Below are 15,002 nucleotides of genomic sequence, written 5' to 3' on the forward strand. Positions count from 1 at the left end.
CTTGTTTTTGTGTTAAGTGTCTGAGGTCGGATTTGAACTCAGGTCCTCCTGACTCCAGAGCCAGTGCTCTATTCACTGCACCGCCTAGCTGCCCCCTGAATTAGTATTACTCTACAACCTTTTTTATAAGCTGACATTGCTCAGAGTCTGATTTCAGATGGGCCATGATATGGGGCAGGTGAGAAGAGACATGAGCGTCTTCCTTCAAGGGCTCAAAATCTAACTGAAATCAAATCAGAAGTGGCACATCTCTTTTTGAACTATATGTATTATTAAGGCATCAGGCAGGTGTCTGTACTCCTCTACTAATGTAAAAGACCTTTAGACAAGGTGTCCCAAAAGTCTTAGTGCACCTTTAAGCTTTTTTTAAAGCTTATTATAAGAGGTTTTTAAGGTTTGCAAAGCGCTTTTCTCTTTTGAAACATCCCATGAGGTACATGGCACCACTGTTAATATTATTATTATTATTAACAAGTTACAAGTGAGGAAACTGAGAATTGCAGAGATGAAGTACAGCTAATAAGCATCTGGGGTGGGATTTAAAAACCTAGACCCCTAATTCCAGATCAGGCATTGAACCTACCCTTTCAGTCCGACTCTGAACTTTACATTTTAGACCAGTAATTTCATCTGCACAGGGGATTCCCTAGTGTGGGAATTGTCTTCATCTATGCAGGTGGGCATGTGTTCTGTACCTCAGTGAGTTAGTTACTTAGGAACTTCCTTGATGTTTAGTCAATCAGTCCTGTCTAACTCTCCATGACCCTATTTGTGGTTTTCTTGGCAAAGACACTGGAATGGTTTGTAGTTTACTTCTCCAGCTCATTTTACAGATGAGGGAACTGAGGCAAACAGGGTGTAGTGACTTGCCCAGGCTCATATAGCTAGAAAGTGTGAGGTCAAATTTGAACTCAGTTCTTTCTAATTCTATGACCAGGACTCTATGCACTATGGCACCTAGCATTTAGTGTAGGGTCATTGGGCAGTTAAGTGACTTGCCCACAGTGACCCAGCCAGAATGTATCCAAGACTGAATTTGAACTCAGGTCTTCCTAACTTAAAAAGGTTTGAGACCAGCTCTCTAACTCTTACTTCAAACACACGCCAGCTATCTAGGGCAGTTACCTAAGGGTGAATCATTCAATGTACCTTAGTTTCAATCTCCTCATCACAAAAATGGAAATAATAGTAATACTTGCATCATCTACTATGCGAGCTGGGGAAGAGAGTCTTTGTGAACTTTAAAAAGAATGAAGAGTTGTTATCTCCACCGGGCAGACCCAGAAACCCAGGTACAAAGAGGTTACTTGGCTCAGGTCATATAACTGCTTCCCCTAGAGATAAAACTAGATTCAAAACACCCCACTCTTTAGCTCCTGGTGTTTTTGCTTTAGGGAGTTAGATACAGAAATTTATTTTATAAACAAGTCATACCAGAGGCAGGTAGGTGATTCAGTGGATAGAGCACGGGTCCTGGAGTCAGGAGTTCAAAGCTGACCTTATACACTTACTAGCTGTGTGACCTTGTCTCCCCCAAAAACTCATACCCTCTGTTCTCCATGGAGGAAACATTTAGAAAGACCTAAGGTTAAGTGGTTAGTGTTAGTGTCTGAGCAGGATTCAGATTCAGGTCTTCCTGACTCAGAGTCACAGACTGGAATATATGAATGAGAAAAAGGTGAGAAATGGAGGAAAACTCACTTTTGAGTAGTGGAAAATATAAAATCCACTCTAGTCGCCAGGCCCTCATAAAGAATGTTTTTGTTAAACTTGCACAAAGAAAGACAGGATCTGGGTGAGAACGATAATTTAGGTGTTTAACAAATGATTTAAGTAGCTTTAAAAACTGATATTGGGCAATATGGACAACCTGTTAAGCTTGGAAATATATTTGGGCTTCCCTCTTCAGTATATATACCTAGGATTCACAGAAATCCCCAATCCACATATTTCTTGGTTCCAAAGATTATTCATTTTAGTTTTCCTGCTATCTTATTTGGGCATTATTGAACCAACGCCAGCATGGCAAGTTTCTTTGTGTTGCAGTTCCATAGGATCATGCAATCACAGATCCAAGCTAGATGGAGAGATCTTGTCCAAACACTTCATTTTACAGATGAGGAAATTGAGATCCAGGGAACTTGTGACTTGCCCATAGTCACAAAGGTATTGTGTGTGTGTGTGTACACGTATACTACCAATGCATCGTTGGCCATCTCTAGTCACCCTTATGAATATCTGGCCACTGGACCCAGATGGCCCTGGAGGAGAAAGTGAGGCTGGTGACCTTGCACAGCCCTCCCTTACTCAAATCCAAATCAACTGTAAGTCATGTCATCATTCCATGATATCATGGTCCTCTTCAAAAATGAAGGACAAACACAACAGCAACATGTATATATGTGTGCATGTGTATGTATGTATTATGTGTGTATATATATGTCTCTGTGTATATATACACATATACACCTGTTACTACATACACACATATACATGGGTGTGTGTGTATGCTATATATGTGTATGGATATAGAAATAGATAGGTAGATAGATATAGACTTGAATCCAGAGTCAGGGCTTTTTCTACTGCTTTGGAGAACATATATGCTTCATTTCCCTGATGCTTTGAGATCCCTGGGCATTGGGGAAAGTTTCTGGCAGGTGGGAGGACAGTTGGCAAGGCAAAGGATCAAGGAAAGGACAGAAAATGATGCTGACAGCAAACTCCCTGGCTGGGGTTGGGAGTGGGTACTGACAGGGAAATCCTATAGCAGAGAAGGGAAGCGGAGATAGCTGTTGGCTATGTTACTCTCCCTCCTGAAAATCTCTGAAAACAAACCAGTAGGGGCAGGAGAGGAACGGAGGGCATGGCAGACCAGAAAGAGAAGAACGGTTGTTCTAACTGGCTTGGAGATTTATTGGATCCAGTGATAGTTCCGAAGAAGCTAGGTAGTGCTGGAAGGGAACTGAGGCAACAGGGGTAAGTGACTTGCCCAGAGTCACACAGCTAATACGTATCTGAAGCCAAATTTGAATTCAGGAAGAATTTGATCTCAGGAGTCTTCCTGACTTCAACCCTGGCACTCTATAAACCATGATGCCAAATAGTTGCCTGTTGTTGTTTTGTTGTGGTTGTCCTTTGTTCTGGAAGAGGACCGATGACATCAGAAATTCACTTGACTTGCAAGTGAATTGGATTTAAGTGAGGTAGGGCTGTGCAAAGTCAGCAGCATCACTTTCTCTTGCAGAGCCATCTGGGTCCAGTGGCACAATATAGATCAGGACCACTGGAGATGACCCTGGATGCAGTGGGAGCCTCTGGCTAGCTGCCTGTGGTATTAGAGAAATGAAGTGTAGCAAGGAGATGATACTGCCCCTCTGGCAGGTAGAACTGAGACATCGCTTAGCCAGGGCTCTGCCCCTGTACTCCTACTGTGCTACCCTGTACTGCCACTAAGAACTCCACTAAGCTATACTCAGGAGGGTCATCCCAGAGACCTGGTTGCCGGTTTTGCTGAGAATTTGGGGAGAACAAAGTAAGCAGCCCCAGAACGATAGAAAGGAAAGAGTCCTAGGCTTAAGCCTGGCATGCTGGTGCTGCCACCTGCTAGTTTTGTATCCAGGGAAATAAGTACGCTCCTTGAGCCCATTTCCTCATTTAGAAAAATGGAGATAAAATGAAGCCCGCTGTTCCTCTCAAGTGTCCAATCACTCTGGAGGCTATGAAGTACTGTACATAATGTATGCCATCATTCTTACTTTCCCCCACATTTAGTGGCTTCAGTCATACTGGCTGAGTGGTCCCCTCACTTTCCCAACCTCTAGTCAGAACAATGCATTTCCCACAAGAAAAGAGAAAATCAGACTCACCATCTCTCTTCTGCAGACCCTGCTTGGTCTCTTTGGCATTTTCTGTTCCTACAGCTCAGACTACTTATAGTCTCACTGCTTCCTCCCAAGGTCAGGCTATTTGCAAAAGGAAAAAAGGAAAAAAAACTCCAACTTCCTAGTAACTTTTCAGAAATTCGCCACTTTCCCTTCCTATTGGTCAGTGCTACAAGTCAGAGCTTTGGGTATTTCACCAGAGCTGGCTAAGAGGCAATAGGCTGGCCAGAGATCAGGGTGGGGACAGGGGTGCGGGGGAGGGGGGGAGCCAACGGCAAGGATGAATAATTTATATTCCTTATTGTGAGCAGTAACAGGAATAATCGCTCAAAGGTATCAGCCTTTCCTTTTGCCTTAAAATCTTTGGCATATGCAGGGCATGACCTTGGAAAAATAAAACATACTGCTAATAATAGTGAGCCTGTGTGCAACTTCTCAGTGTTGGGGATTTCTGGTGAGTGTCTGTTGAGCATAACATTGGCATCTTGATATATCATACTTCTGGGAAAAAAGAGGGAAGAAATCAAGAGTAAGGGTAATGAGTAATTTTATTTTTCAAGTGGGTTTTATTGTACTTTATTATCATTTAATACATTATTCCTTAAAATACACATATTTTAATTTACTTAAGTGTACCTTAATGTATATTTAAAATATTTATATTTTAATGTATATTTAGAATACATTATGGGACAGTTAGATGGCACACTAGATAGAGTTCTGGGCCTGAGGGCAGGAACGCTTACCTTCCAGGCTCAGAAACTTACTAGCTGTGTGATCCTAAACAACCCACTTGTCACTGTTTGCCTCAGTTTCCTCATCTGTAAAATGGACTGGAGAAGGAAATGGCAAACCACTCTAGCATCTTTGCCAAGAAAACCCCAAATGGGCTCTTGAAGAGTCAAACATGACTGAAATGACTGAACAACAACAGCAAAATATGTTATATTTTATTACATATTTATTTTATTTTATTTTGTCCATGCATCACCCAGATTTTCCTCTGTAGTCAAACCAAGTGCCTACTATGTTCCAGACATTGTCCTGGTTCTTATGAAATGCTTAACATCTCTGGTAATGTGATTGGGAAGAGAGGGACTCATAAATGACCAATAAGGGAGACAACTCTGGACAAGCTGTTGAGATGTGGATAGCTCTGTGAAAAGAATGCAATAATTGGAGTCCAAGGACCTGGGTTCAAATCCTGGGACTGCCACCTGTAAAACCTTTGGTAAGTGGCTTAGCATTATGGTGCCTCATTTTGAAATTTGTGAAATGAGGGGGGTTAGTTGGGTTAGATAACTTTTGTCTTCTAGCTCTAAAACTGATGACCTTATAATTCATACCCAGAGCTTTGAGGATACCATTTTTTGTGATGGTGATGCACTGTTCAAATGGCATCTAAAAGAACATAATGAGTTTGAAATAAATTATGTTCCTTATTGGGGAGAAAAAATACTGGGTTGTTGGAAAGTGCATTTGTCTGTATGAGGTGAATGGGACAGAGGCTTCAAAAGGAATTTCCAGCTTGTGACTCAGTCTGTAGCTTTGGATTCAGGAAAACCTAATGCCACTTATCCTCCTTTGGTAGGATGCTATCCAAAAGCTGATGTGTTGACTCAGAGCCTTCTGCCAGGAATTCCCCAGTCCCATTAGCCTTAAGGAAATGAAACTGTTGGACATATAGTACCATCTCCTAAATGAGGCTCCTTAGATCACCTGGTTCTTTAGATAATGAGAAAACTTAGATAGAGAAAACTTTGATGCCAATGAACCTTCATTAAAAGGGTTACTCTTCCTTCCAGTTCAGCAGAGAGGCCCTTTCTGACCCAAATAGTACTATGGTAGACTACAGACCTCCCTCCTTCCCTCATCAATGGCATTGGTTGTAAACTCATCCCCTAATTCCACAGAAGCTCAAGTCCATAAAGAGGAAAGCCTATAGCCTGCAACTAGAGACAATGACTGTGCTGCTACCCATGCATACTAGAAGTCATGGAAGAGCCCCATCTTCCCCTGACTTTCTAACTTCCCTGATAACTTTCCCTGTGGAAAAAAAATATGCAGGATGTCCTCAAACTCTTAGTGCAGTTTTAAGTTTTAGTACCTTTTAAGCCTTAATGACTTAAAATTCCATTAAGACTTTGGGGAAACATCGTATAGTCCCACTGCCCAAAAACCTAAAAGAAAAGCTGAAAGAGAAGATTCTATAAGCCTGATTCTCTTGGATTACTTTCGCAGCTCCTCTTCCCACTCATCAATGTCTTAAGTTTGGTCCTGGCTTCTTCACCAGCCCTGAGGACCTCTAGTTTTACTTTAAAGCTTTGCATTTTCTGAAACATTGATGTAGAGGAAAATTGGAAGAATCGAAGCAGGAGACAAAAAATTGAAAATTGGCTGGGAAAGGGAATGGTGGGTATTTAGGAAATTAGGATTGCAGATTTAGAGATAGAAGGGCTTTTACAAGTAATCCAGGATGGGAAAAGTTAGGACCTGTAGAGGACATAGCCTTTGTGCTAGAGACCTTCCTCTAGGTCTTACCCCACCCCCACATTTTGGGAGGTACAGGGGAATGGTCAAGTCATTGATTTGTTATTTTCTCCTTCTTGCCACTCTTGGTTAACTCCTTTTTCAGTCATAGATTTGTTTATGCCCTCTTTTTTTGGTCATCATTGGAAATATTTTGCAGCTTACTTATACATCATCTTTGAGAGAATATCTATGTTACAAAAAAGATGCCAGCTGACACTGGACAGTAGCTAGGGATCATTAAAAGCATTGTGAAGCTTCTGTAATCCATTTTCTTCCTTCTGTTCAAATCTGGTCCCAACTCACTGACAGTCTGTAGTTCCTTTCTTAGCTATATGTGCTGATAGACACATTCAATGGACTAGTCTTCTAACTGCGTGTTATAGGCTGAACAAGAATTGGTTTTTGTTCTTTTAGATTTTTCTTCTCTGGATTGTTAGAATTATCTCTTTTGTTTCATTATGGATATCAAAGAAGAAAGAGGTCCTATAACATTGTAGCCTAGTGCTTGTTCCAATATTAATATAATAATAATATTATGCTATGATCCTTTCTCTAAATTTCTTGACATTATATAGGTACCAGTTGAGCAAATGAGCAGGCCACTGGAAATTCCTAGATCTCACTACATTACTGGACAAGCTTTATTTCTGCTTATACATTTTTAATAATATCTTTCATATTTATTCTTTCAGACAATTCTTATGCTATAGCCTACCCATACCCACCATGGATTTTTCTGGCACTGTATGGAACAATATAGCCAGTGATGTATTGGGGTTAAAAATGTGAACCTTTGTTTTAGGGATTGGAGTCACTGAAAACATTGCACAGTCTTTCAGGTGTCTTCCTATTGAATTCTGGGCTTGGTTTATTGTCTCAATTGTAGTGTCGATCTAAAATACTGATGGACCAAATCTAAGTGCATATCACAGTCTGGAAAATAGGCAGCCTTCACCCATTTGGCTGGTTCCATGTCAATAGCTCAAATGCTTTTGAATGACTATGGATCTCATTTTGGAAATTCTGCAGTGTTCTAAGACTTGATACAATCAGCATGACATTATTGATAAACAGAAATGTGTGTGGAACCTCACCATCAATAGAGAATCCCTCTTTCGTTTTGACTCTATGTTGGACATCCTCCATTATGTCTCATTTGATATTAATAATGAGAGTCATTGATCAAAGTTCTCTCTGCTGTTACATGAGATACCTTTGTGGAGGTTCAAGGATGGGATTTTTCTTTAGCAAATAAAATACTTTTTACTGCCAAAAATTTAACTGATATTTATATAACTTTTTAAAGTTCACAAAGTGCTTTACATGATCTCATTCAGTCCTCACAAGCAGCCCTGACATATTAAGTGACTTACCCAGGACCACATAGCCAGTATGTGTCAGCAGTCAGCCTTGAACTCAGATTTTCCTGGATTTGAGGTCAATTCTGTATCTATACCTATATAGTTGCCTACAGGTATAAGTATCCCCATTTTACATCAAAAGAAAATGAAGCTCAGGGAAATTAAATTATTTTCTTAGAATTCTACAACTAGTGAGTGACAAAAGTGGCATTTGAAGTTAGGTCACTCCAACTCCCAAGCCCAACATGCTCATGAGAGGTGCCTGTATTCTTTGCTTCTTTCAGTTACTTGTGTGATAGTAAAGATGTGAACTACTACCACTTCCCTTCTAGTGTATTCTATAAAGTTGCCCTCAAGGTGTGTGTAGATTATTCCTATACACATTTAATATAGATGAAAAATAGGTATATAGGCTGGTAGCATTTTCCCAGTCTCTCCTTTTTTTGGGGGGGGGGGATGGAATCTAAGAATAAGTTCTAATTTACATGGAATGATACAACATGAAGTGGGCAGAACCAGGAGAAAATTGTACACAGTAACCGCAATATTCTATGTTAATCAACTGAATGACTTAGCTATTCTCAGCAATACAATGATCTAAGACAGTTCTGAAGGACCCACGATGAAAAATGTTATCCATCTCTAGAGAAAGAGCTGGTAGAGTCTGAATGCATACTTATTTTTATTTGATTTTTCTTGCGTGTGGTTTTTCTTGTATGTGTTTTCTTTCATAACATGACAAATATGGAAGTATGTTTTGAATGACTACACATGTATAATAAAATTAATATATAATAAAATCTATATAATGCAAGTATATTATAGATTATAATATATTTTATATAATATATATCAGATTGCTTGCTTTTTCAATGATGTGAGAGAGGAGGAAGGAAGAAAAAGAATTTGGAATTTAAAATAAAAAAAACAAATATTAAAACATTTTCTACGTAATTGGGAAAAAATGAAATATTTTAAAAATTTAAAAAAAACAAGTTCTAAGATTTTTTTTCTTCCCATCTTTTGGTATTATCCTTCAGATATCTCGAGAATTGTTATTTCAATGACCTCAAAATTATGTTGACTCCAGCACAGAGCTTTGTATGCCCTTACTCCAGTCTGCTGGCTTTTTCCACTTCCTCTAGAATCATATCTCGTTCTATGAAGTCAGAACATGGTGGATTCATCGTCCTTATAAGTGAAAAGAATTTGTTATAAACTATTTATTGTACTCTCCTATATTTCAGTGTTTATTGACATGTTTTCAGTTTCATCATTAAACCCTGCCTGGACCACTTTGCTTACTTGAGTCTCTCGCCAAGGTTTCTTTAAACTTGCTTTTTAATTCTACTGGTTCCTGCCTCAGTCTTTTCCCCAAAAGCTCCCAACGCTCTGTGCTAGTCTCAGATCTTGACAAATTACCTGTGGCCTCTATCTTTACCCCCGGGGTCTTTCCCAGTGCTCTGGAGGCCATTCTAGAGATCAGACATACCCTCCCCGCTTCTTCCTGACCTACCTTGAGCTTCCATTTCCTGCCTTTTCATTGTATCCTCCTAAAGTCTAAGACCTAGGCCATACCTTTACCTGCACCTGCTTTTGTGAAAGCTCCTGGGGCCTCACAGAACAAAGCATTACCAAATGTAATAATAATAATAACTATAATAATAACATTATTCTTCATTCTCTCTGCATATGTATTATATATTCTATAACATTGTATATGTTCTGCATATTTCTGCATACTAGACCTCAGAGATATGAACTGCAGATTATAACTTCACTTGCTTAATCATAGGAAAGTAAATAGAGGACCTCCGCCCTTGTTTTTTTTTATTATGGTTACCAAGCCTAGTGTGACAGAGGTGACTGAACTATATGAAAAGTTCTCCAAATTATTTTGTACCCCCAGACCATTCTCTCTTGTCCATCATGAGCAAGTGACCATGGCCACTTAGTCAGTGAAGATGCCCCATGCTTCACCCAACCTGAGACCCCCCTGCTGACACGGTAGCTGATGCATCATGTTTGACCCATGAAGCAAGGTCTAGCAACCAATGGGATTCTGTACTTTGTATAGTGCCTTTAGAGTGTTCAGGTATCAAATCTGGCATTAAGCCTTATAAAAATAAGGCCCTGGAAGAAGGGGGCATCTCAAATAGTGAGGAAAATCTGAGGTCCATTTCATTAGAGGGGACCACGGATCCTTTAATAAAGTGCCATTGGCTCAGAGCTCTGCCTCAGTGGTTTTTCTTGCAGATTGGGCAATAATAATCCCCACATCATACTTCACACACACACACAAACCTGAGGCCAATTCACATTCTCTCCCCTTCCTTAGCATACATCTTCCCTGCCCCCATCTCCTCCTCCATTCCTATCTGACATGAATATAAGGTCCTTCTCCTTAACCAAAGCAAACCCTTGCATGCTACCCTTGATCCCCACCATCTCCTATCTTTTATATTATGCTGCCTCAACTATCATCTCTGGTCGCTCTTTAATCTCCAATCTCTCCTCCTTTCCTCCTGCGACAGGGATTAACTCTATAAAATAAGTGGTCCAGCTTCCCTGACACAATTTCCTGGTCACTTAAGGACATAAAAAGTCCCCACTGTGTGGGGTCTGGTCCCTCATATTTGGTGGATGCCCAAGACCTTGTGAGTCACCATTGCCTGCCCTGATGACTTTCTGACCAGACACATTACCATAAAGAGTTAGATGTATCAAAGCCACATCTATCAAAGTTAAAGAAAAGTAGCATTATATCCTTGATACATTTCCCAGCTGCATTAGGACAAAGGAAACCTTTTTGTTAACTGTTCAATGACTTGCAAGTATCTCATTCTGTCCCAAAATTAATGTGATCTGACAGTGCTGGTGCTGAGCCTGCCTCTGACATCTTCTCAGTTAAATTCTTTGAGAAAACCATCTAGGTACCTCTATCTGGATGCTTCCACATCCTCTCCTCTTACCTGCTTCTAAATGCTCTGCAATGGGGCTTCTGGATCATTGTTCAACTGGAACTACTCTCTCTCCAAAGTCATTTGGCAAGTCATTCTCAGCCTCAGTTTCCTCATCTGTAAGATAGAGATGATAATAAGAGGATCTGCCTCACAGGATTGCTGTGGAGATGAAATAAGATAATATGTACAATGCTTTGAAAGCCTGAAAATGTTATATAAATGTTAGTTATTACTATTGCTGTAATTATGCTTGACTACTCACCCAGCCCACATGACTACTCTGTTCTCAGATTTCTACCTTCACACATCTCTTGTATACACAAATAGCCTCCACTATAGTGCTGGTCCACATCACCTCTCACCTGGAATTTTGCAGTAGTCTTCTGGGTGATTTTCCTGCCTCAAGTCTCTCTGCACTCCAACCCATCTTCCAATCATCTGCCGCAATGATTTTCCTAAAGCTCTAATTTAATCATGTCACCCTGCCCCCTTCTCAATGAACTCCAAAGGTTCCCTCTTATCTCCAGGATCTAATAGAAAGCACTCTGTTGGGCATGTAAAACCATTCCTATCTTCCCAGTCTTCTCATACTTTATGCCCCTATGCACACTCTACGATTCAGCTATACTGGCCTATTTGCTGTTCCTCGCTGAGAACACTCTATCTCTTGATGCCTTTCTCTTGATATGCCCATCTGCTTTACCTGGAATGCTCTCCCCCCTGACAACCTGCATCCTCTCCTTCCCACTCCCAATTTCCTTGACTTTCTTTAAGACTCAGTTTAAATCTCACCTTCTGCACAAGACTTTTCCCAATTCTTCCTCCTTGCTTTCTACCTTGCCCTCTGCCATCCCTCTGCAGTTACATTCCATGTAAACTGTTTAAATCTTTTACCTTCATAGTTACTCACATGTGTCTATCCCATTAGAATGTGAGCTCCTTGAACCAGGGACCAGGTATCTTTGCTTTTCTTCATATTTCCATGGATTTACACAGCGCCAGACAATTCAAATCCCTCTCTCTTGTGACCAAGGGAACAATTCTAATCCCTCTCTCGTGTTGTTCAGTCATTTCAGTCATGTCTAATTCTTCATGACTCTACTTGGGGTTTTCTTAGCAAAGACATTGGTGTGGTTTGCCGTTTCCATCTCCAGCTTATTTGACAGATGGAAAAACTGAGGCAAATAGGGTTAAGTGACTTACCCAGGGTCACACAGCTAGTAAGTATCTGGGGTTGAATTTGAACTCAGGTCTTCCTGACTCTAGGCTGGGCACTCTATTATTTCATTACCTAACTGCCCATCCTTCTTGTGACATCCTTTCAAATACTTGAAAACAGTCATCATGTCTCATCTTAGATAAACATCCTTGGCTCCTTACATTAGTGTCCTCATGTTATGTGAATTCCTGGCTCTTCATTATTCCAGGTGCCCTCCTCTAGACACACTCCAAGTTATCAATGTTCTTTTTGAAATGTGGTTCCCAGAAGTGACCACATGGTTCCCGTTGGCATCTGGCCAGGGTGGGCGCCTCCCTGATGCTGGAAGCTGGACCTCTCAATGCAGTTTAGGAATAATTACTTTAGACTTTCTGACTGCACTTTTGCATTGTTGATTCACACTGAACTTTCAGTCCAATAAAACCTCTTTCATATGAACAGCCTAGCTTTACCTCCCCCATTTCATAATGATGAAACCAATTTTTTTACCTAAATGTAAGACTACATTTACATTTAATCTTATTAAATCTTCTTATACTGAGCCTCCCAACATCTTTTTTTTGAATCCTAACTTTGTCATCTGGTGTGTTAGCTCTCTCTCCTTCCCTTTGCCCCTCCTCTGTTTTATGTCTTTGTGGCATCTGAAGATGACATTTTTCTAAGTCTGGGACTTTACCTATGTCATTATTTAAATATAATTTTAAAAAACACAGATCCTTGGGGCACTCCATTAAAGGCACACCTCCTTCCAAGCTGACTATTAATGACTACTCTTTAGACTCCCATAATTCAAACATTTCCAGTGTACTGTAATCCAGCCCATACATTTCCATTGTTTCCCACCAGGATAGCATCAGAGACTTTGTTGAATACTTTTCTAAAATTGAGATAAACTATATCTACAATAGTTCCTGGACCTATCAGTTTAGTGACTCTGTAAAAATGGAAATCAAGTTAGTATCATGTCCAGGGGCATGCTGGAAATAACTTGAACCAACTTGTGAGAGCTGATTATTAAATTTTGCACCTCAGAAATCAACAAGCACTACAAGTTAGGGCTAGAGTCATTGTTATATTGATTGTCTAGAGTTAAGAAAGTGATGGAGTAAATGTTAAAAATGAAGGTTAAACTTAAAAGCATGTGCTGGGTACTCTTTCCCCAGAGGCCAAAGAACTGGTTGTTAAACATTTACCTAACTATTACCCACCTACTTATAACCCATATTTGATAAGGACACATTGGTTCTTTAGCTTTTCAGATGTTCACTAAACATACCTTTCTAGAATTTTGAAAATAATCAGGTCAAGCTCACTGGCCTATAGTTTATAGAGTTTATTATTTTTTTCCACTTTAAAAGCAATTAAGACATTTGCCCTTCTCTAATCCTGTAGTTTTCTTGGTCACTGAAATGGTTTGCCATTTTCTTCTCTAGTTAATTTGTACAGATGAGGAAACTGAAGCAAACAGTGTTAAGTAGCTTCCCTAGGGTCACACAGCTAGCAAGTGTCTGAGGTCAGATCTGAACTCATGAAAAAGAAGGCTTCTGATTCTAAGCTCAGTATTCTGTCCACTGTACCTCCTAGCTGCCCCTAACAAACCCTCTGGTTCCTCTCTAGTTCCCCCAGAGCTTTCAAATTTGTTCATGAATTCTACTCCTTGGGAATTTGTCTGGGCCTGAGGACTTGAATTCAACAAGGTGTTTTCTTACTATCTCCTTTTTCTTCAGTAGTATTTTATTATTAGGATAACAGATTTAGAGTTTGCAGGGATGCTGGGGGTCATCTATGCAGTGGTGTCAAGCTCAAATAGAAATGGCCTCACTAAACCATTCACAAAGCTCCTTCCCTGACACATTGTGACTAGAAAACCACAAAGTGTCATTATCTATATGTTTTATTGTATTTTTATTGATTTTGTTAAATATTTTCCAAATTACATTTTAATTTAGTTCGGGCCACACTCTAGCCTTTTGTTTGATACCTCTGATCTATTCTAACCCTTTCATTTTACAGATGGGGAAACCAAGACCTAGAGAGGGTAAGTGACTTACCCAGGTCATGTAAATAGAAGCAGCAGCTTTTGTTATATTCTTTCCAGTTGGAAGATCATTCTCTTTGGCTAACAAAACAGAACTAAGGGAAAAGCTGAATTGATCAAATCATTCTTTTTATCACTGTTAATCCCTGTTTTCAGAAAACTTAGGTCTTGAGTAGATTGGGTCTTGAGTATTCTACTTATGATGTCTCAGACTAGAGGGATGTAGGAAGTTGCCTAATTTCCTTGTGAAAAATTCCAACACCATTCACTTATCTTGGAAACAGAGTTATATTTTCCAACATGGGTCTGGCTAGATATCTTTCATAACTTCTCATGAACTTCTAACTTTTCCTGTTGAATTTCTGTTTAAATTTGGCTGTGGTGGTAAGTTTAGGCATGTCTTTACTCCTATCTTTCCTGTTCAGTTTTTGAAAAGGAGAAACCAGGAAGTTGGGCTGCCTGGAAAGAGTCCAAAGAGTTTCAGAGCAGGACAGCAAACAGAACCTTTTAGTAAATGCCAAAACACACATATGATATATGTGCAGAAAAATAATACTATAGGAAAAAAACTTTTTTCTATATGTACACGTACTTAACACCCCAGCCCCCTTCCTCGGAGATTTTCCAGCTAGTAACAGGATTGTCTAATTTGATACATAAATTAGATAATGGCTATTCATACTGTAAAACTGTTCTTCACTCCACTATTGGAAAGGTCTTCTAATGGTCTCCCTGACTCATGTCTCTCCCCATTCCTATCCAGTCACCACTCAAGGCCAAAATGATTTTCCAAAAATGTAGGTCTGACCAGGTTGCTTCCCTACTCAAAAAAAATCTCCAGTGGCTCCCACTACTTCCAAGGTCAAATATGGCATCCTCTCTTTGGCATTTAAAGTTCTTTATGAGGTGGCTCTTTCCTACCTTTCCTGTCTCGATCTGATCTACTCTCTTTCATGTGCCATATGATCCAATGACACCAGTCTCCTTACACTCATTTCTTGTACA

General features: G+C 39.9%; 1 protein-coding gene across 1 annotated transcript in view; it reads right to left on the reverse strand.

Moving 5' to 3' along the window:
- Positions 1-4,093, reverse strand: part of SELP (selectin P) — a 42,164-nt gene extending 38,071 nt beyond the window's left edge. Inside the window, exon 1 of the mRNA XM_069094741.1 lies at positions 3,870-4,093. Within this exon, the coding sequence (XP_068950842.1) occupies positions 3,870-3,908 (39 nt within the window). The 5' untranslated portion in view covers positions 3,909-4,093. The remainder of the gene's footprint in view (positions 1-3,869) is intronic.
- Between the last annotated feature and the right edge of the window lie 10,909 nt (positions 4,094-15,002).

This window comes from Petaurus breviceps, unplaced genomic scaffold (genome assembly GCF_028583685.1).
Source record: "Petaurus breviceps papuanus isolate PSGF00001 unplaced genomic scaffold, PetGlider_PUasm1.0 220, whole genome shotgun sequence".
NCBI classification, from domain to species: Eukaryota; Metazoa; Chordata; class Mammalia; order Diprotodontia; family Petauridae; genus Petaurus; species Petaurus breviceps.